We start from the raw sequence: 22,958 nt of genomic DNA on the forward strand, positions 1-22,958 counted from the left end.
CCCAGGACATGTTGGAGAGACTGTCTCTCGGCCGGCCTCGGAATACTCCTGGAAGACCTGGAGAAAGTGTCTGGGGAGAGGGAAGTCTGGGCATCTCTGCTTAGGCTGCTGCCCCCGTGACCCTGTTTTGGATTAAGCGGGAGGAGACCAGGTCACCAATATTCTACCAACCAACGCCATATTTGCAACACCACGATTTGGCCAGCATGGTTTATGCTTCAAAATCAGAGGTGCTTCCTGGATCCAGTTGTTTTAACAGACCCATGACTGACACTGACCTACTCGCCAATTTAGTGGACGACATTTCTGTAGTGATGTTTCCACATTCAAGTCTCGCAGGCTTCTCCGCCATCCTGTACTCTTGTAATAGATTATATATGAATAAAGTTCAATTGAAAATTTACTGAAGTTTAACTTTAATATTCTATACATGCAATTCAGCAGTCCAAACCAAAAAAAACAAAACCTAATTGGTTACAGGAGCCACTAGAGCCCAAAATGCTTTTGAAAGAAACAACACACATTCTTCTGGCAGTAACCATGGTAACATGGTAATCTTACATAGTTAACATGATAAAGTAGAGAAGGGGGAGATGTTTGCCATGGGCGCATGAGGATAATCAGAAATGCCAGTTAGCCGTTGGTGTTCTTTGGCTACTAGAAATGTGATCCCAAAGCTACATCTTGAAAGTCTTGAAGAATCTTTAATTTTGCTTTTCTCACCATGTATTGTCAGAAAGTACGTTTGGACACAATGTCTGATTAGAAGGTCCGCTCCTATCCCATAACTGTTTATGTTGTATATACGAGTTCAATGTCTCTCTAATACACGAGTCATTATTCTTCCAAAGGGGAACATATGTTGGGCTGTGTGTATGTGTGTGTCTGCTCCAGCGTACACAGAGTGTGTGACAGGTTCAGCCTGACTGTTGGGGGGACACCCTCCCCAGTCAGCGTGATGTTCTGTGCTGGGAGAGTCGCCACTTTCAGCTGAGCCTGCTTCTTAAATATCCCGGGAACACCTGGCAAATAGAACACACGTAGACGTTGTTCTGCACTGGCGTCTATGTGACCCTGGAAACATACAAAAGGAAACAGGTCAATAGGGTTAGGGTTAGGGTTCACCAATGAACCACCAACTCTAGCTGCACTCACCCTGTCGGGGATGAACAGAGGCTGGCCCGGTCTGATCCGGTTTCTGACTCTGCATTTGCAGGGTTCCTGCAGAAGAGGGTCCTGCCTGACCCCTTCATGGATCTTTCTGTGACTCTCTTCTGCCTCATCCCCTCTTTGAGGATGTCCAATGCAAAATTCAAAGCCTACTTTTCCAGTATTTGTCAAGGTAACTTCTGCTTCAGCTTCTTTATTAAACAGCTGAACGAATAGGATGAGAAACCAAATCAACACGACACTTGGCACTATATATTTATACAAAAGATGCTCATTTGATTGGACAGGAGATATTCTTCGAGTGCTAATAGAGACTGCAACAGTACTGGTACTTTATAGACAATATCATGCTGATGTACAGGTGTTCTAGTCACCAATAAATAATTCATTAGCAACAGTGTGTCGCTACCTCTCTCTTCTTGTATATTGCTATTAACTTTTTGTATAAAAGCAATATCACACTGGAGGTCATGCTAAATATTAGCACAGGTGTATGGGAGGAGACCATCTAGCACAATAGAGGGACGGATAGACAGATCTATCCATCTAGATATCTAATATAACGCTATCATACCTGTAGGCCAAAGTCCACATGGGGGGAGTCAAGACTGTAGCTGATGACTGTGGCTTCTCCCACCAATCTGATTCCATATGTGGGGCCTCCTTCGATGTGGCACCGGGCCAACACGTCTTTCCTGGTGTTTTCCTGAGCGTAGAAGGACACCGTCACCTGCTGCCCTTTCCCAGGTTGTAGATGGCCACAATAAGGCACAATGTCAAATACCTATAGACAGAAAAAACCCAGATACCAACATCTTTTCTCTGAAATTACAGGAAGGAGCCTCGTGGATAAGAAGGGAAAGATCTTTTACTACGAGAAGTCCAGCTGAATTCTCCGAACCCTACTGCTGGGAATCTATTGTCTTTATTTGCAAAATAAACAATCTGACCAAATGAAATTGAAATTTTAAAAGCTTGTAGAAGGACCTTTACTGTTTGGGAGACTCCTGCCTCCCAGAAGATGCTGGCATGTGGTTCTCAGAGCTTTTATAGCAGATCCTAAACTCCCATCAGTCACTGTTGATGTGGAGGCGTCCCAGTTTAAAGCTGAACTCTCCCAGGATGGGCCATCCAGCGAGACGCCTCATGTCGTCCTCGTTTAACTTTCCTTTATGTATCTTGAGGGCCTGTGCATGCATGTGCATGTGCATGTGCCTGCAGTGGTATGTGTGAATGTGCATATTTAAAATGATCCTGACCAGTGAGCCCATCTACCATTGCTGATATGAACAGCCAGCACTTGGAGGGAACATCTAGTTTATATCTGGTGGTGGTTTTAGCTCCTTTCAGTATTATCTACTGAGCTGACCAGCTGTAGGCCAGTCCTACCACTCCTTGGCTCTGATCATGGCAGCACAAGAGTGAAGCTGGGATCTACCACACCAGGTAAGATCCAAGATGCAGGCTGTGCAAGAGCCCCTGAGACATTCCAGCACATAAAAGCAGGGTAGAAGATGCTCACAGGAAAAGTGTAGAGGAACATCTGTACCAACTGTGGAGGTTAAAGTGGTCCACAGCTCCAACGGTGGTGGTGAACAACCATGCTAAGATCCTGAGAGACTTCCAGATATACACACAAACCCCAGTCTACTCACTTTTCCAGTGCTTTGTGTAAAGTGATCTTCATCTTCATCAAGCTGGATGGTCACAGAAGACCTGCACATCTCTTCGCTCTCATTTTTGGAACCGTTTTCCTCCTCTGCTGCCTTTAGCATCTTTATCTCTCTATAAATAATAATTATAAATATGACGACATTAGAAATATGATACAAGAGAGGTTCATATATATCAAACAGCATCACAGATTCTATCATAGTTCATACACCAAAAAAGAAAATGTATTTTTACACTCTGTTTGCATATTTTATACACGTAGGGTTAGGGTTAGGGTTAACGTATGTGCCTCCAGACTTTGAGCAGTGTGGAGTTACCTGTTGTCATTGAGCTCCTTCAGGAAAGTCCAGCGGTAGGTGACGGCCAGAGGGGAGCAGTTCCTCATCACGATCTGTCTCTGAGTCTCCGAGTTGTTCAGCACGTAGCCAAAATCAACCACAGTGGAGGAGAAGTGCAGGTTGGGGAAGTGAAGCTCAGCGTGCAGCTTCACTGGCTCAGAGTATCCCAAGTACTGGACAAGAAGAACCTGGAAGTGGTGATAGGACTCTGACTCCTTTTGTGATGGTGAACGTTTATTAACTGCAAGTATGAGCAAACTACCGAGTTAACTTGGGGTTAGGGTTAGTTAGCGTTCCCTCCCTGCAACAAACAACTGCAAACAGGAAATGGAAAACAGACCATTCTGAAGGGATAAACGTAAGAGCGCGCATTCATTCACCCCTTGAAAACATGAAAATCAACTCCATTCAATGACGTGTGTAACTATGGTCAAACTGAGACATTTTTTAAAATGTTAGCTGTAAAGGAAAAATGAAGAATTGTACATATACAGGCCAGTAAAGTCTAAAGGTGGAAGGGTTAACTGCACCTAAACGCTCATGTTCATAGAAAGATTTCTACATTTCACTGTAGAAAATGCAGAGAGCTACCTCATCCAAAACTTGTGAGACCAAATCCAGACAGTCTGGAGGATTAAAGCATATCCACATCACAGTCTGCTCCCCCACACCCAAAGAAGCAGTCTGGAAAAACAAGCAATTTCCTAGATGTGTGCCTGGTTCTTCTGATTGGAACCTGCTTGTGGATCATTGTTCACATATGAATGTTACTTTGGTTGTGGCTGAACTGCAGGCTCCTGGAGATTCACACAGAGAGAAGGGCTTCACCAGACACAGCTCCAAGGACAAGGACTGGGATGATACATTGTTCAGGACCAGCTTCTCGTACATGGGCTTCAGATTCTGGCCCAGGACCTGGAGAGTGATGAAACAATAGAAAAACAAGACATTTCAAATGAGAGCTAAGAGCAGCAAGTCCTGCATCCCTGTCGCCTGCAGTTTTTACCAACCTTTTCCATGTAGAAATTCACCTTTTCAGGAAAAATGTTCAGGAGAGACGACCTAAAACTACAGGTAACATCCACAGAGTGAATGTGCTCATAGGAACTGTGGCCATCCACCATGGTGCGACAGATCAGACGCTCATGCACGACCTGGGGAGACAACATGGCGACGGGCTTACAGATATCCAACAGCCTCAGTGTCTCATCAAAGTGTCTCACCTTGGGGCTGTCTGATGACCCCATTAGAACCAGATCACATGAGGAACCTGGGAAAAGCTCCACCCGAGATGGAACGAGACGGAACACTGGCTTCCCTCTCAAATGAAGCGCAGATCTACGGCCCCTAATCTCTGGCTTGGAATCAGGGCCCCAGTATAACCGGCGAGTTTGCTGGCCGTGGTTAGTCAGTCTGAAGTTGTAGTGGCATGACCCAGGGCTTCAACAACAACATGGACCGCAAGAAATGACGAGTTAGATTGTCAACATTGTAACATTATTGTCGTTTATTACCATATTTTCTCAGTACCTTAAATGTGTGCCAAGATCAATACTGGGAGCAAAAGGTTTATCACTCATAACTGGGGAGCCGATGCCCGTGGCAGACAGGGCAATTGTGTGTGTTTGCCCATGTTGGACCGACACTTTTAGCAAGTCCTTGAACTTCAGTGTGTCGTTAAGGTGAGCCACAACCTTTAGCTCCAACTGGGTCCATGGTGAAATGTCTCCTTCTGCCGGCTCTACTCGCCATAAGGACTTTGTGCAACTCTGTAAAAACCAAATGTGAAGAGGTCAAAGCTACTTAAATCCATCATCACAGTGGTGCACAAGAAGGTATGGGCGGTGCCACTCGTGCTCTAGTGATCGGAGTAATGCCGGACACACCATACTCTCTATGATTAATAGAAATGCTTGTTTCCAGTGCTTGTATCAGCGGTGTAGAGGCCAGTATCGTCTCCACTTCCAGACATGCTGAGCTTTATGTACCTACACAAACACTCTTGGTACTACATCCTGTTGTCGTACAAGGGTACTTATATAATCTATATAAAGTGCTTTACATTTACCTATAACTCTCCCTACAATCTACGATCAGCAACCATGTTTATATCGGCATTTCTTTCCTCAGATTTGAGGTCAGGTTTCTCTAAACTAAACTAAAGGAAAGGATGCTCCATCATTTGTGCCCTCACTCCAGTTTTGACGCCGGATGTTTGTCGAACTCCTGTACGCCATATTCTCTGACATTAAGCCTCAGAAATGAGTGTCGTGAACATTTGGTATATTTATTGGAAAACTGTTATTGTTCTCATATGAACTAAAGGTGTTAACAGACTCACCAAATGTCTTTAAAGTTGTCAGAAAAACAAAACAAATTTAAACTCAGTATCTGTATTTTGCTCCGAATGAGCTGTCATGTGTTAGAGAGTTAGAGGTTAAGGGTTAGGGTTAGGGGGTTAGGGTTAGAGGGTTAGAGTTAGGGGGTAGGGGGTTAGAGGGTTAGAGGGTTAGAGTTAGGGGGTAGGGGGTTAGAGGGTTAGGGTTAGAGTTAGGGGGTTAAGGTTAGTGGTTAGAGGGTTAGAGTTAGAGTTAGAGTTAGGTTAGGGGGTTAGGGTTAGGGTTAGAGGGTTAGGGTTCGAGTTAGGGGGTAGGGGGTTAGGGTTAGGGTTAGGGTTAAAGGTTAGGGGTTAGGTTAGGGGTTAGGGTTAGGGTTCGAGTTAGGGGGTAGGGGGTTAGGGTCACGCTCATACCAGGGTTAGGGTTAGGGTTAGGGTTAAAGGTTAGGGTTAGGGCTAGAGTTAGGGGTTAGGGGGTTAGGGTTAGAATTAGGTTTAAAGGTTAGGGTTAGAGTTAGGGGTTAGGGGGTTAGAGGGTTCGGATTAGAGTTAGGTTAGGTTAGGGGGTAGAGGGTTAGGGTTCGGGTTAGAGTTAGGTTAGGTTAGGGTTAGGGGGTTCGGGTTAGGACTAGAGTTATGGGTTAGGGGGTTAGGGTTAGAATTAGGTTGAAAGGTTAGGGTTAGAGTTAGGGGTTAGGGGGTAGAGGGTTAGGATTAGAGTTAGGTTAGGGTTAGGGGGTAGAGGGTTAGGGTTAGGGTTAGAGTTAGGTTAGGGTTAGAGTTAGGGGGTTAGGGTTAGGACTAGAGTTATGGGTTAGGGGGTTAGGGTTAGGACTAGAGTTATGGGTTAGGGGTTAGAGTTAGGGGTTAGGGGGTTAGAGGGTTAGGGTTAGAGTTAGGGGTTAGGCTCATACCAGGGATGCAGTGAAGTGTGCTGGAATAGGTGACTTGTTTGACAGCTCAAGGGTTCTTATCTTGTCCTTAAGAACCAGAACTTTGCCAAAGTCCAGAAGTTGATTCTGACTTTCAACTATTGGCCCCTGCCCGATACATGACACGATGACCTCCTGGAGGATGACAGAAAGTCAAGAAACATGAACATTCTAGAAGAGTGTTTAGTTTAACCTGAAGTTACATTCATGTGTTTAAAAGGTCTCATGTTTAACTTTGGTTTTATAATATAGCAACACACACACACACACACACACACACACACACACACACACCAAAGGTGGCTGGATACTGCCAAAAACAGCGATGCGTAGAGTATGCTGTAGTGTTCCAGTAGCCTTGGCTAGCAAAAGCACAGGAATCTCTAGTGAACTACCAGGACCAATCACTCCTTTCGGCTTTGAAATGTACGACAGCTTTAACTGATCCCCCTCATGAGCCTGAAAAAAAAAAAAAAAAATCATAGACAAATGTCAATAACTGAAGAGTGAAGAGTTCAAATAGTTCAAACCACCTAAAGTAATGGGGGAGAGTTCTAGTTTAGACTTTCATTGTAAACTTAACCCTAACCCTGACCCTGACCCTAACCCTGACCCTGACCCTAACCCTAACCCTGACCCTGACCCTAACCCTAACCCTAACCCTGACCCTAAGCCTGACCCTAACTCTGACCCTGACCCTAACCCTGACCCTAACCTAACCCTGACCCTACCCTGACCCTAACCCTAACCCTGACCCTGACCCTGACCCTGACCTAACCCTAACCCTGACCCTAACTCTGACCCTGACCCTAACCCTGACCCTAACCCTGACCCTGACCCTAACCCTGACCCTAACCCTGACCCTGACCCTGACCCTAACCCTGACCCTGACCCTGACCCTAACCCTAACCCTGACCCTACCCTGACCCTAACCCTGACCCTGACCCTAACCCTGACCCTGACCCTAACCCTAAGCCTGACCCTGACCCTAACTCTGACCCTGACCCTGACCCTAACCCTAACCCTGACCCTAACCCTGACCCTAACCCTGACCCTAACCCTGACCCTGACCCTGACCCTAAGCCTGACCCTGACCCTAACTCTGACCCTGACCCTAACCCTGACCCTAACCCTGACCCTGACCCTAACCCTGACCCTAACCCTAACCCTGACCCTGACCCTAACCCTGACCCTGACCCTGACCCTAACCCTGACCCTGACCCTAACCCTAACCCTAACCCTGACCCTGACCCTGACCCTGACCCTAACCCTAACCCTGACCCTAACCCTGACCCTGACCCTAACCCTATCCACCTTGGCCAGGACCTGAGAAAGGTCTGGAAACAGCTCTCATGAGTGGAGTCAGCCTTCCTTCAGAACATAAAGTTCAGATTCCTGGAGCAGAAGAATGTGCGTCTTTGCTAGTAACCCAGCAGTAACTAAAGCCAGAGCTGATCAAGTCAGTTGAGTTATCAGACATAATCAGTGATAATAAGGAATCAGGTGTTGGAGAGATATCAGGCCGAACTGACTCAGCAGAACAGGCTGAGAGAAGATGATCTAACCCTAACCCTAGTGCTAACCCAAACCCTAGTGCTAACCCTAACCCTAACCCTAGTGCTAACCCTAACCCTAACCCTAGTGCTAACCCTAACCCCTACTTACCCTAACCCCTACTTACCCTAACCCCTACTTACCCTAACCCTAAGCTAACCCTAACCCCTACTTACCCTAACCCCTACTTACCCTAACCCCTACTAACCCCACTTACCCTAACCCTCTAATGCCTGGGTGGAAAAGCAGTTTTACTTCAATGGAATTTTATTTTAAATGCCTGCATTTTCTTAAAAATTGGCCCATCTGACTGAAAATGTGCCAACTCTAACCCTAATCCTGTGCTAACCCTAATCCTGTGCTAACCTTAACCCTGTGCTAACCCTAATCCTGTGCTAACCCTAATCCTGTGCTAACCTTAACCCTAACCCTGTGCTAACCCTAACCCTGTGCTAACCCTAATCCTGTGCTAACCTTAACCCTAACCCTGTGCTAACCCTATCCCTCACATTAGAGAAGCACATGAATGACTTCATCCTGCTCATAATAATAATAACAACAACAACAACAACAACAACAATGCCATCATGCTGCCCACCTGCTCCAGCACGCTGTAGCAGGCAGGCAGCTCACTGGTGTTGGTGAGGAGCACTCTCTGTTCACAGGGCTGGTTGAGGAAACATCGTTTAAAGTCCAGCCGGGGGGTGTCCAGGACAACATCGGGAACGCCACATCTGTTGACGGGAGACGAGCAGAGAGGAGGGTTAGTTAAGGTCAAGGTTAAGGTTAGTCCAAAAATGAGATTAGACCTCCGATTCTGCCTGAATCAGTCACTTTAGCTTCATGTGCTGCGGAGGCCACTTTAGTGTTGTTTACGTTGTGGAATACCATGAATAACCAGAACCAAAGGGTTAACCCTAACCCAAACCTGGTTAGGGTTAACCCTAACCCTAACCCTAACTGTACACATACTGAGGAACGTACACGATGACATCATTGTCTCATCAAAATGAAGGTCTCTGACCTGGCATTGATAGGAAGAGTTCGGATCTCCTCCCCGACACCCTCAACGTCCACCACCAGCGCCAGCCGGTACGTCTTCAGGGTGTTGGCGCACAGCGTCACCTGCACACGTGACACACACTCACAATCTGCTAACCCTGACCCTAACCCTAACCCTGACCCTAACCCTGACCCTGACCCTAACCCTGACCCTGACCCTAACCCTGACCCTGACCCTGACCCTGACCCTAACCCTGACCCTAACCCTGACCCTGACCCTAACCCTATCTTTAGTTCGTCTGAATATGCTGAAGGGTGGCCACCGTTACACACACACACAGACACAAGCGCGCACGCACACACACACACACACGCACGCGCGCACGCACGCACGCACGCACACACACGCACACACACATGCACACACACACACACACACACACACGCACACACACGACTGATGTCTCCAGCTCAACACAGGAAGACAACCAACCGTTCTCACTCACGTCCACACCTACAGGCAGTTTAGATTTAGCTAGTTCATTTGTCAGCCAAAGCACATGTTCGGATTGTGTGTGTGTGTGTGTGTCTGCGTGTGTGTGCATGCGAGGGGAGGGGGTGGATGCTGAAGCACCAGAAGAACCCCCAGGTGCGGGGAGCACGTGCAGTGTCGGGGGTGATTCTATAATGAGCTTCGTTAGCTGAGCTGCCCAGAAGACAGTTGAAAGGTCGTCAGGTCGTGAAATAAGAAGCCAAAGATGTGGAACTTGGGGACGTCTATTTAACCGCCCGTGTTCTAATGTTTTCAGTCAGGCTTTAGGGTTCATCATATAGGATGAACGTCTGCTTCGCTTGGAAACGTATAGTAATTAGAAATAAGCACTCCATCAATTCATACTGTGACTAAGACTCATAGTATAGAATATATAGGCAGTCATACATGGTCACAGAGCTCTGCCTTGGACCCTTTGATCCACATTTAATTAAAATCTGTTGAACGTTTTGAGTTATTTGGCTAACAGGCTATTTGGCAACATAACCTCGCGAGAGGTAAAAATAAATATCTCATTAAAAAAAAAAGAAATCCAAACTTTACCTGAATTGTAACATGCGACTGTGGCGACACAGAACCTGAACTGGGACTGATGGTGAACTCAGCTGGTCCGACAGAAATCCGTTCAGAGGAAAACTGCGGATGGTTCCTGGAAACGTCGGACAAGTGCTCCTCATAGGACACGCTGGAAGAGCCGCGTCCGTCTCCCAGGACGCGCAGCGTGAAGGTCAAGGTCACACGGGAGGTGTTGAAGACAGAAAAAGATAATGTCTTTGGGAAGCCTGTAGAGAAAAGGGAGGGAGAAGCTCATGGAATATGACAGGGACAGAATAAATCAGGATAAAACAAGTAAAGTAAAACCGAAGCCTCACTACAACTCACAATATTTGGCTGACATGAGCAAAAACGGTGACGTTATAATGAACACAGGAACTCACCAAAAGCTACAACTCCAAAATTTAGATCTGAGACACTGAGGTCAAAAGTGGGGCCGATGACGCGTCCCCTGGAAGACAATAAGGCCTCAGAAGGTTTGAATCATCAGTCCATAAAGTGGTGGTTCTGAACACACGGGATGACCTACCTGAAGGTCAACGAGGTGGCGTCAGGGTTCCCCATCACCGTTAACAGCAGCCGCTCAGAGAACGAGCCACAGGTGTGACTGAGGAAGGAGACCTGGACAGTGTGGCAGCCACCAGGGGGCACCACACCTTCATCGGGACGTATGGAGAAACAGCCACCAAAGCCAGTGGCGGGCGTTGGCACTTTGATGGTGAACGTGGCCTCGATTAGTCCAATATTGGACAGCTGCACCTGAAATGAGGAGAAGGACCGACTGATCCCATAAATAGCTCTGATATCATCATCGGAATCTTCCATAGGATGTTTGTCCCTCTTTAGCCCGTGGTTCTCATCCTATATGTGCAATGTTGCAAATATCTCACTTATGGAAACATCTGTGAGTGTTGGAGCTCTTATTCTGAAGATTTTAACACAATGGTCATTACAGGATCACATTATACCTACAAAGGTATAAAAAAAATGCAGTCGGCTCCTGTGGTTTCATTTTTCTTACCTCGTAGCAGTTGTTGCTACCCATGAATATATTTCCCATGTCCATCACACTGTAGTTTGGTTGAAGGTCAGGACCCATGGCGTCCCCCATTATGGTCAGAGCCAATGTGGATTCACGCCCTACAGCCAGACAGTAGAGTCGAAAAGTGATGAAGAGGACATACGCTGCACAACTACCATGTAAAACGTATAGCTAGGACTGAGTTCCTGCGTGGCCATGAGATAATAACGTACAGCTAGGACTGAGTTCCTGCGTGGCCTTGAGATAATAACGTATAGCTAGGACTAAGTTCCTGCGTGGCCTTGAGATAATAACGTATAGCTAGGACTGAGTTCCTGCGTGGCCTTGAGATAATAACGTATAGCTAGGACTGAGTTCCTGCGTGGCCTTGAGATAGTAACGTATAGCTAGGACTGAGTTCCTGCGTGGCCTTGAGATAGTAACGTATAGCTAGGACTGAGTTCCTGCGTGGCCTTGAGATAATAACGTACAGCTAGGACTGAGTTCCTGCGTGGCCTTGAGATAATAACGTATAGCTAGGACTAAGTTCCTGCGTGGCCTTGAGATAATAACGTATAGCTAGGACTGAGTTCCTGCGTGGCCTTGAGATAATAACGTATAGCTAGGACTGAGTTCCTGCGTGGCCTTGAGATAGTAACGTATAGCTAGGACTGAGTTCCTGCGTGGCCATGAGATAATAACGTACAGCTAGGACTGAGTTCCTGCGTGGCCTTGAGATAATAACATACAGCTAGGACTGAGTTCCTGCGTGGCCTTGAGATAATAACGTATAGCTAGGACTGAGTTCCTGCGTGGCCTTGAGATAATAACGTACAGCTAGGACTGAGTTCCTGCGTGGCCTTGAGATAATAACGTACAGCTAGGACTGAGTTCCTGCGTGGCCTTGAGATAATAACGTACAGCTAGGACTGAGTTCCTGCGTGGCCTTGAGATAATAACGTACAGCTAGGACTGAGTTCCTGCGTGGCCTTGAGATATAACGTACAGCTAGGACTGAGTTCCTGCGTGGCCTTGAGATAATAATGTACAGCTAGGACTGAGTTCCTGCGTGGCCTTGAGATAATAACGTATAGCTAGGACTAAGTTCCTGCGTGGCCTTGAGATAGTAACGTACAGCTAGGACTGAGTTCCTGCGTGGCCTTGAGATAATAACGTACAGCTAGGACTGAGTTCCTGCGTGGCCTTGAGATAATAACGTACAGCTAGGACTGAGTTCCTGCGTGGCCTTGAGATAATAACGTACAGCTAGGACTGAGTTCCTGCGTGGCCATGAGATAATAACGTACAGCTAGGACTGAGTTCCTGCGTGGCCTTGAGATAATAACGTACACCTAGGACTGAGTTCCTGCGTGGCCTTGAGATAATAACGTACACCTAGGACTGAGTTCCTGCGTGGCCTTGAGATAATAACGTACACCTAGGACTGAGTTCCTGCGTGGCCATGAGATAATAACGTATAGCTAGGACTTTGTCCCTCTTGTTGCCCCGTTTTCTGCCCTGCCGGCTCCCTGCCTGGCTTTGAGGTCCTGGTTTACAACCTCTGCAGATGTTACCGGGTGGATCACTTTTCCTGTGGGAAATAATCTGTTGATTACTTCTAATTTGGATTTACTTTTACTAAAGACTCCTGTTCGATTAAACGCAGGTTGTGTGTCTGTGCTGCATTTGGTCTAAAAGCACAATGGCCTTGGCTTCATATTGAGTCACACTACCTTGAGACGACCCCTGGAAATGGTCTCAGTCAGTGTCCGTAGGACTTGTGGGTCTGTGGACTGGAACTGGTACCTTAAAGACCAAACTGGTGCAGCTGGTTCCAATTTGGACATTTCAGATCCTTCCACAGCTGTTCAAATCAGACCAGGACTCTGGACCAGGACTCTGGACCATGTTTCTGACATGGTGAACAGCACAAGTCAAACTGACATATTAGATTCTGATTCAGGCCACTTCCTAATGTGGTCTGAGCAGCCAGGGCCCGTTTGGGTGGCTTCCTGTCCTCCAATGTTCAACTGCAGGTCAGTAGACCAACCCGGTCCATCTGTGGGATTCCCACCAGTTATTGAGAACTGAAGGAGTCTGTTGGATTTATTCTCTTAAACCAAAAATGCTCTTTGACCTGGACTGAGAACATTCAGGGACGTACCTTCATTTTTGTACAGGTCGATTTCTTTTTAATGATTCAGTTGAACCAAAATTATAAAGCAGTGTATAAACTAATGAGAAATTAGTTCATTTTCATTATTTTTGTTACTTTTGTCCATTTTAAGCTAGATTTGTGACTACAGTTTTATTTCTTTTAAGTGAAGTCTATAGCAACACTGTTAATGTGAATTGAAGACTTCTCTATAGGACTAGGTGTTAAAATCCCGACCTAATCATGGCAAGTGAAAAAGACTTGGATGGAGCAGGATTGGCACTCATGATTCTGTGGTGTCACCAGCTCGACACATCATCAGTTGTGTGCCTTGGCATCATTAGGTGTTTCAGCCATTTAACACAAGACACCCTCCACCAAGGTTGGCCCACCACAGGCTGATCAAACCTGGGTGTGTGTGTTGCACAATGGCACCACATGATCACTTGGCCGCCCACGATATGTCCCTCCGTTTCAACCACAGCCAGTGACTGCTTTGCTCTGCTGTGGCAGCGAGCTCTTTTACTGCCCTCCGTTGGGCCTGCCCTCTGATGCCCATTTCCTTCAGGAGCTTTGTGGTGGTTCTGGAAACAAAGCCTCTGCAGCCTACCTCCACAGGCCACACTTTTACACTCCAGCCCCGCCCCTCTGCTTCAGCTGCTAGGTTCGCATAACGCAGTCTCTTCCATTCGTATGCCTCCCCGATTGCCTCCTCCCATGGGACAGTGAGCTCCACGATGAAAACGCGCCGACAGGATTTGGACCATAGGACCAGGTCTGGGCGCAGGTTGGTAACTGCGATTTCAGATGGAAAAATAAGCCTCTGGCTGAGGTCCACCCGCATTTCCCAGTCTCGGGCCACGGTGAGTGCGCCGGCCTCCGGAGGAGCTGGCTTACTCCCTCGTTTCTCCCCTCCCCGAACGAAGGACATTTTCCATGGGGCAACAGGTTGGGAATTTGGAGGCATGGAATTGATCTTTACCCTCCTCTTCTCAAGTTCAGCCGCCAAGCACTTCAATACTTGATTGTGGCGCCAGGTGTACCTTCCTTGGGTCAGGCTGATCTTACAACCCACCAAGATGTGCTTGAGGCTTGCAGGTGCTGCACACTGTGGACAGGCTGGTTCTTCTCCATACCAGAGATGTAAGTTGGTTGGAGAGGGAAGGACATCGTACACGGCTCTAATGGTGAAACTAAGCCTGCTAGCCTCCATGCTCCACAACTCGCTCCAAGTAATTCTCCTCCTCTCAACACCCTCCCACTTCATCCAGCGGCCTTGCTGTGCTTGAGAGACCGCTTTGGCGCACCTAGCTGCTTCCTCCTGATGGCGGACCTCCTCCACTACCATGTGCCGCCGTTCGGCTGGGGTAGCTTTTTGCCATGTAGGCGTTGTTGCTTCCATGCCAAGGCCGTTCCTGCCATGCTGGACATGCCCTACTATATCCCGGTGCCTCAGGCTGGTTTTTGCCTCTGCGACCGCTGCCGATGGCTTCCATTTCCTTCCCGTTGCTAGGGTTGGAGCAGCACCTCTGACAAAGGGATCCCGGGATTCAGTAAGAGTCATTTCCAGTCCTGCTTTTGCACATTTATACTCCTCCACCAGGCTTGAGATTGGGAGGGAGAGGACTCCACTGCCGTACAAGCCTATACTGCTAAGACATCTTGGCAGTCCGAGCCACTTCCTCACCTGCGCATTCACCAGTCTCTCCAGCCGGTTTGCATGAGATAAAGTGAAACGTTAATTGGTAGGCAGGCACTCACCAGTGATGTCACAGTAGATGGTCTCCTGGTACAGTTTGGCCTCCTCAGGCTTGAAGACAATATTTAACTCTACTGGGATGTTGGGCCACACTTCTCCCTCCTGAGGAGGAGCATCAAACATGTTTAAATCCCAGTTACACTAATGAGCCCTGATTTAGCATCACCACGACAACCTGCCGGTTAGGGTCAGGGTTAGGGTTAGTTGTTAGGGTTAGGGTCAGGGTTAGGGTTAGTTGTTAGGGTTAGGGTTAGGGTTAGGGTTAGGGTTAGGGTTAGGCCATTACACCTTAGGGTTAGGGTCAGGGTTAGGGTTAGACAGCAGCCTGATGCTAAGCTGTCATGGCCTTCGTGCATTAATGTGGAATGGCCTAACCCTAACCCTAACACTAACCCTAACCCAAACCCTAACCCTCTAACCCTAACCTAACCCAACCCTAAAACTGACCTAACGCTAACCTTAACCTAACCCAACCCTAACCCTAAAGTGTAATGGCCTAACCCTAATCTAACCCTAACCCTGACCCTAACCCTAACCCTAACCCAACCCTAACCCTAATGTGTAATGGCCTAACCCTAACCCTGACCCTAACAACTAACCCTTAACTCTAATCTGTAATGGACTAACCCTAACCCCCAAACCTAACCCCCTAACCCTAATGTGTAATGGCCTAACCCTAATCTAACCCTAACCCTGACCCTAACCCTAACCCTGACCCTAACAACTAACCCTAACCCTTAACTTTAATCTGTAATGGACTAACCCTAACCCCCAAACCTAACCCCCTAACCCTAACGTGTAATGGCCTAACCCTAATCTAACCCTAACCCTGACCCTAACCCTAACCCAACCCTAACCCTAACCCTAACCCTAACCCTAATGTGTAATGGCCTAACCCTAATCTAACCCTAACCCTAACGTGTAATGGCCTAACCCTAACCCTCTAACCCTAACCTAAACCAACCCTAACCCTGACCTAACCCTAACCCTAACGTGTAATGGCCTAACCCTAACCCTAACCCTCTAACCCTAACCTAAAAAAAACCAATCCTAACCCTGACCTAACCCTAACCCTAACCCAACCCTAACCCTGACCTAACCCTAACCCTGACCTAACCCTAACCCTAACATGTAATGGCCTAACCCTAACCCTAACCCTCTAACCCTAACCTAACCCTAACCCTGACCTAACCCTAACGTGTAATGGCCTAACCCTAACCCTAACCTAAAGCAGGACGACGTGGGGCGCCCTCATATTGGATCTATTATTCCAAAAATCCAGTATTTTTTCTTTTAACAAAACAATCTGAGGACAGTTGTGAGACTAGAATCACGATACTGCAGAATAGTGATCAATGTTGCAACGATTTGTGGTTAAAGGGCCGAATGTAACGAACACCCACCGCTGGTTCCACCGTGATGCAGCCGTGGGAACAAGACAGGCGGAGATCCTGCTCAGCCGGACCTGTAAAGCCCTGCGAGGCATCGGGCAGCGCGGAGAGTCTTTGGAATTCTGTGGAGTCGGATTCATTTCTCCTTTCCTGTTGCTCCTCATGCTGCAGAAACTGGGAGCTTCTTCTGGAAATAAGAGCAGAGAAAAATACTGCAGAAACTACAAGTGAGTTTGAAGACGAGTAAATCAGTGAGCAAAGATTCCCAGATGAAATGTTGGGTTAGGGTTAGAGGAAGATCACACAAAGATCATTTAAACTGTCCAGAAATCTGCTCAGAGCTGCTCTGGAAGAGTCCAGGGCGCCGTCTGCTCTGATCCATGCTGCTCTGAGGGTTAGAGTTAGGGTTAGGGTTAGGGTTAGGTTAGGGTTAGAGAGGGTTAGGGTTAGTAGGGTTAGGGTTAGGGTTAGGGTTAGGTTAGAGAGGGTTAGGGTTAGGTTAGGGTTAGAGAGGGTTCGGGTTAGTAGGGTTAGGTTAGGGTTAGGGTTAGGTTAGGGTTAGAGAGGGTTAGGGTTAGTAGGGTTAGGGTTAGTAGGGTTAGGGTTAGGGTTAGGGTTAGGTTAGGGTTAGAGAGGGTTAGGTTAGTAGGGTTAGGGTTAGGGTTAGGTTAGGGTTAGAGAGGGTTAGGGTTAGTAGGGTTAGGTTAGGGTTAGGGTTAGGTTAGGGTTAGAGAGGGTTAGGGTTCGTAGGGTTAGGGTTAGGGTTAGTAGGGTTAGGTTAGGGTTAGGGTTAGAGTTAGGGTTAGAGGGTTAGGGTTAGGGTTAGGTTAGAGAGGGTTAGGGTTAGGGTTAGGGTAGGGTTAGGGTTAGGTTAGAGGGTTAGGGTTAGGTTAGGGTTAGAGGGTTAGGGTTAGAGAGGGTTAGGGTTAGGTTAGGTTAGGGTTAGAGAGGTTAGGGTTAGTAGGGTTAGGTTAGGGTTAGGGTAGGGTTAGGGTTAGGGTTAGGGTAGAGGGTTAGGGTTAGAGGGTTAGGGTTAGAGTTAGGGTTAGAGTTAGGGAGGGTTAGGGTTAGAGGGTTAGGGTTAGAGAAGGTTAGGGTTAGAGACGTCCCTCAGCCTGCAAACTCAGCACATCGTTTCGCAAATAACGGACTTTATTCCTCTCTTATTCTTTGTGCTAGTTTTGCTGTTGGTTTTGTATCTGTCATCATCATGCCTGGTGTTGTCCTTCCTGCGGTTCCTCCTCTAGAGATGGAGATGTTGTCCACCACTCAGCGCTCACACAAACCTCATGAGGTTCAGTTCCTGCTTGCTGCTCACTGTTGTCCAGCAGTACCGGAGGGGGACATTATGCTTGTTGATGAGGGACACGGTGCGATTGACAGTAGACAAGGAGATGTACGTCTGTGTCAGGTGCACCAAGTCCGGCTCCAGGTGAACGTCCACTTCCTCAGAAGAGCCATGGAGTCGGATGTGAACATCTTCACCTGGACAACAGAGAACCATCAGTTGACTGAGGAGACACTTTCAACATTCTTTAAGACGCAACACAATGTGACACAATCACGTTTAGATGCAACAGAAGAGAAGATGTGATGTCAGTACATTTGTTAATCTTAATTCTAAAGGATTTTCCTTTTGAGGAATGCCAAATGAGCTTTTTTGTTGGGGTTCTGGGTTGTGTTGGTCTTTGTCCTGCAGGGGGTGGTGTGGAGCACAATAGGTGGCAGCTGGCTCTGCAGGCAGGTGCACCTGAGGGCAATTTACATCCTGCTGCCTATTTAAGCAGGTGGTTCCTGCCTGTCAGTGCCAGAGTGTCTGTTCGTCTTCCTCGTCGTGTGATGGGTGTTTGTTTGGGTTCCCCTGTCGCGTGTTGGTGTTCTGCGTTCTGGAGGGCCGCTCCTGTTTCCGGGTTTCCTGGAGGGCTACCCTTGTGTTTCCCCCCCTGTAAATAAAACCTGCTGACCATTCTACCACTGTGTCCTGGCCTGCGTTTGGGTTCTGTTTTTAACCCCTCCAGGACTGCCGAGCACCAGGGAACACAGGAAACCGGGAACAGGAGCGGCCCTCCAGGGAACAGAACACCAACACATGACGATGGAACTCGAACAAACACCCATCACACGACGAGGAAGACAAACAGACACTCTGGCACTGACAGGCAGGAACCACCTGCTTAAATAGGCAGCAGGATGTAAATTGCCCTCAGGTGCACCTGCCTGCAGAGCCAGCTGCCACCAATTGTGCTCCACACCACCCCCTGCAGGACAAAGACCGACACAACCCAGAACCCCAACATTTTTGCTGGAGTCGGTTCTCAAACCTTAGTGGTTGATCTTTCTAGTTGAAATTATTTTATTTTCACCTTTACTGACAAGAAACTAAACACCATCCTGGCTGATGGAAAAAATCCTACTATAGGTGGTGTCATCACATCCATAGCCTACAGGAACAATAGCGCTTAGATGATACAAAAATAAAGTAAATTAAAGGAAAGCAGTTATTATCTTACAACATCATCGTGCTCAGGAGTTGGCTGACATGTAGGGTTAGCTGAAGCTTATTGAGGAGCTTTTCCCATCACCAACTAGGCTTATTTGGAATTCTGGTTATTCCCAATTAGGGTCTTGGGTGTATGAACACACTCCGGATTGGTCAATAGGGCACATAGAGTATTTACCCACACCCAGGGGTACTTTATAGTGAAGATGATTAGCATCATCTCATTTTTGGTGTCGCCTGGTGACTGGCCTTTATCGTCCCAGTATGATCTGGATATTGACCTTTATAAAATTATATTGTCAAGAACGAGGTGACTGCTGGATGCGTGATGGTTCTCAGAATTAAAAGCTAATAAACAAATGAAAAAGCATTTTTTTGCATGCTTGTAAATAGACTAAAACGCTGCTGAGGGTGTTTCATGGGGCTAATTTTGGTGTCCTTCCCTCACCAGTGTGGTAATGCAGGGTCAGGGCCCGGCTGTGCTCTCCGACTGTCATGGGGCTGAACACGACAGTCACCTGTGTGCTCTCAAACACACCCAGAGTCCCAGCAGGGGGCGTCACTGAGAATGGCCTGAAACACATTTGAAAGCCTTTATTCCAGCCAGGATGTGATGCAGCATCGTTAGTTAGGGTTGAACTCTCACCGCTGTGTCACCAGGGTGAAGTTGGCCGGGCCGTTGCCAACGTTACGGACCAGATGGGTCATCTCTGTGGAGCCTTTGACAGCACACGTGGGGAAACGGTACTCCGTCTTGAAGTCAAGAACGGCCCGTGGTCCAATGGCAAGAACGGGAACCTCTAAGCTTTCTCTGTCTGTCACAAAAACCAGTGTGTGCTGGTAATCCTGGTGACCACAAGAATCAGGGAAACACAACACGTGTGAGACTTCAAAGTGCTGGTGACCAGCATATACGATGGGTTAGGGTTAGTATATTAGTATATGAGTTAGTATATTAGTACATGAGTTAGAACATTAGTACATGAGTTAGTATATTAGTACATGAGTTAGTATATTAGTACATGAGTTAGTATATTAGTGCATGAGTTAGTATATTAGTACATGAGTTAGTATATTAGTACACGATTTAGTACATTAGTGCATGAGTTAGTATATTAGTGCATGAGTTAGTATATTAGTACATAGTTAGTATATTAGTACATGAGTTAGTACATTAGTGCATGAGTTAGTATATTAGTATATGAGTTAGTATATTAGTACATGAGTTAGTACATTAGTACATGAGTTAGTATATTAGTACATGAGTTAGTACATTAGTTAGTACATTAGTACATAGTTAGTATATAGTACATGAGTTAGTATATTAGTGCATTAGTTAGTATATTAGTATATGAGTTAGTATATTAGTACATGAGTTAGTATATTAGTACACGATTTAGTACATTAGTGCATGAGTTAGTATATTAGTGCATGAGTTAGTATATTAGTACATAAGTTAGTATATTAGTACATGAGTTAGTACATTAGTGCATGAGTTAGTATATTAGTATATGAGTTAGTATATTAGTACATGAGTTAGTACATTAGTACATGAGTTAGTATATTAGTACATTTGTTAGTACATTAGTACATTAGTTAGTACATTAGTACATAGTTAGTATATTAGTACATGAGTTAGTATATTAGTGCATTAGTTAGTATATTAGTATATGAGTTAGTATATTAGTACATGAGTTAGTATATTAGCACATTAGTTAGTACATTAGTACATGAGTTAGTATATTAGTATATGAGTTAGTACATTAGTACATTAGTTAGTACATTAGTACATTAGTTAGTATATAGTACATGAGTTAGTATATTAGTGCATTAGTTAGTATATTAGTATATGAGTAGTATATTAGTACATGAGTTAGTATATTAGCACATTAGTTAGTACATTAGTACATGAGTTAGTATATTAGTATATGAGTTAGTACATTAGTACATTAGTTAGTACATTAGTACATTAGTTAGTATATTAGTACATGAGTTAGTATATAGTGCATTAGTTAGTATATTAGTATATGAGTTAGTATATTAGTACATGAGTTAGTATATTAGCACATTAGTTAGTACATTAGTACATGAGTTAGTATATTAGTATATGAGTTAGTATATTAGTACATTAGTTAGTATATTAGTACATTAGTTAGTATATTAGTGCATTAGTTAGTATATTAGTATATGAGTTAGTATATTAGTACATGAGTTAGTATATTAGTACATTAGTTAGTACATTTCACTGCTTTATTTTATTACTATTGAATGAAATGTGGAATTCAATATTTAGACACCTACACTTGTGTGAATCTGGTGATTTCAGTCTGAATCCAAATCTAGAATTGTTTGATTTCCACATTTTGACAGGGCGTCTTCTTGGTGCCCCGTTTGTCTGGTTCGTATCCCTACGTGTGTGTGTGTGTTTGCATCCAGGCTGGGTGGAGCTGCGTCCCGCCGCCTTACCTGCAGCTCCTCATCCTGTTAGCTGCCATTTAAAAGCTGCTCTCCTCCCCATGAGAACCCTAACCCTAACCCTCTAACCCTAACCCTCTCACCCTAACCCTCTAACCCTAACCCTAACCCTAACCCTAACCTTAACCCTAACCCTCTCACCCAAACCCTCTAACCCTATCCCTCTAACCCTAACCTTCTCACCTTAACCCTATAACCCTAACCCTAACCCTAACCCTCTAACCCTATCCCTCTAACCCTAACCCTAACCCTCTAACCCTAACCCTCTAACCCTCTAACCCTAACCTTCTCACCTTAACCCTATAACCCTAACCCTCTAACCCTAACCCCCTAACCCTCTAACCCTAACCGTAACCTTCTCACCCTAACCCTAACCCTCTAACCCTAACCCTAACCCGAACCCTAACCCGAACCCGAACCCGCTAACCCTAACCCTCGAACCCTAACCCTAACCCTCGAACCCGAACCCGAACCCGAACCCGCGAACCCGAAACCGCGAACGCGAACCCGAACCCGAGAACCCGAACCCGAACCCGCGAACCCGAACCCGAACCCGCGCACCCGAACCCCCGAACCCGAACCCGCGAACCCGAACCCGCGCACCCGAACCCGAGAACCCGAACCCGAACCCTAACCCTAACCCTAACCCTAACCCTAACCCTAACCCTCTAACCCTAACCCTCTACCCTAACCCTCTCACCCTAACCCTCTAACCCTAATTCTCTAACCCCAACCCTAACCCTCTAACCCTAACCCTAACCCTAACCCTCTAACCCTAACCCTCTAACCCTAATCCTATAACCCTCTCACCCTAACCCTCTCAACCCTCTCACCCTAACCCTCTCACCCTCTTCAGATTCTATCTCCCCCGTCTCCATTTTGGCTGCCTGTCACACGTGTGACACATTTTCTATTTTCAGCCTATTTGAGATGTTGTGTTCTCAACACTATCGTCTGATCCATCACTGAATCGATACCTTGTGTTCTTGGGGGGTGAAGCAGATGGTGTAGGTCGCTGCCATTCCCGGTGCAACTTTCCTACCAGCGTTCTTCGGAGGAACCACCTTGAAGAACTGCGACTCCTGGAACTCTGGCTTCACTTGTCTTGAAACCTGGATGAAAAAACCCAGTTCAGCACATGGTTGAATAAACTGTTACGATCAGGACCGTCTCCAGAGTCTCAGACCAGCACCCAGACCAGCACCCAGACCAGCACTCAGACCAGCACCCAGACCAGCACCCAGACCAGCACTCAGACCAGCACCCAGACCAGCACTCAGACCAGCACCCAGACCAGCACTCAGACCAGCACCCAGACCAGCACTCAGACCAGCACTCAGACCAGCACCCAGACCAGCACCCAGACCAGCACTCAGACCAGCACTCAGACCAGCACCCAGACCAGCACCCAGACCAGCACCCAGACCAGCACTCAGACCAGCACCCAGACCAGTACCCAGACCAGCACCAGGCTCTTCTGAGAGGACCGTCCTGCTGATGGGACGAAGGAGACGAGGAGATGAGTCCATCATGTCCAGCTG

At 46.7% G+C, this 22,958-nt stretch overlaps 1 protein-coding gene across 6 annotated transcripts in view; it reads right to left on the bottom strand.

Moving 5' to 3' along the window:
• Positions 1-399: 399 nt before the first annotated feature.
• Positions 400-22,958, bottom strand: part of LOC130536343 (hydrocephalus-inducing protein homolog) — a 27,587-nt gene continuing 5,028 nt past the window's right edge. For 4 of the 6 annotated variants that reach the window (XM_057052208.1, XM_057052211.1, XM_057052212.1 and 1 more), the window contains 24 exons: positions 22,395-22,529; positions 19,589-19,788; positions 19,391-19,515; positions 17,729-17,927; positions 16,455-16,629; positions 15,054-15,153; positions 11,138-11,256; positions 10,646-10,875; positions 10,500-10,567; positions 10,105-10,343; positions 9,031-9,131; positions 8,605-8,740; positions 6,747-6,911; positions 6,435-6,587; positions 4,713-4,951; positions 4,406-4,622; positions 4,193-4,336; positions 3,954-4,097; positions 3,774-3,866; positions 3,162-3,370; positions 2,826-2,955; positions 1,745-1,954; positions 1,156-1,374; positions 400-1,074 (listed from right to left, as the gene is read on the bottom strand). In XM_057052208.1, the coding sequence (XP_056908188.1) occupies positions 838-1,074; positions 1,156-1,374; positions 1,745-1,954; positions 2,826-2,955; positions 3,162-3,370; positions 3,774-3,866; positions 3,954-4,097; positions 4,193-4,336; positions 4,406-4,622; positions 4,713-4,951; positions 6,435-6,587; positions 6,747-6,911; positions 8,605-8,740; positions 9,031-9,131; positions 10,105-10,343; positions 10,500-10,567; positions 10,646-10,875; positions 11,138-11,256; positions 15,054-15,153; positions 16,455-16,629; positions 17,729-17,927; positions 19,391-19,515; positions 19,589-19,788; positions 22,395-22,529 (3,987 nt within the window). In that variant the 3' untranslated portion in view covers positions 400-837. The remainder of the gene's footprint in view (positions 1,075-1,155; positions 1,375-1,744; positions 1,955-2,825; positions 2,956-3,161; positions 3,371-3,773; positions 3,867-3,953; positions 4,098-4,192; positions 4,337-4,405; positions 4,623-4,712; positions 4,952-6,434; positions 6,588-6,746; positions 6,912-8,604; positions 8,741-9,030; positions 9,132-10,104; positions 10,344-10,499; positions 10,568-10,645; positions 10,876-11,137; positions 11,257-15,053; positions 15,154-16,454; positions 16,630-17,728; positions 17,928-19,390; positions 19,516-19,588; positions 19,789-22,394; positions 22,530-22,958) is intronic. The other 2 variants (XM_057052210.1, XM_057052209.1) reach the window with 2 other exon arrangements.

The sequence above is a fragment of the Takifugu flavidus genome, chromosome 13, assembly GCF_003711565.1.
Source record: "Takifugu flavidus isolate HTHZ2018 chromosome 13, ASM371156v2, whole genome shotgun sequence".
In the NCBI taxonomy this organism is placed as follows: domain Eukaryota; kingdom Metazoa; phylum Chordata; class Actinopteri; order Tetraodontiformes; family Tetraodontidae; genus Takifugu; species Takifugu flavidus.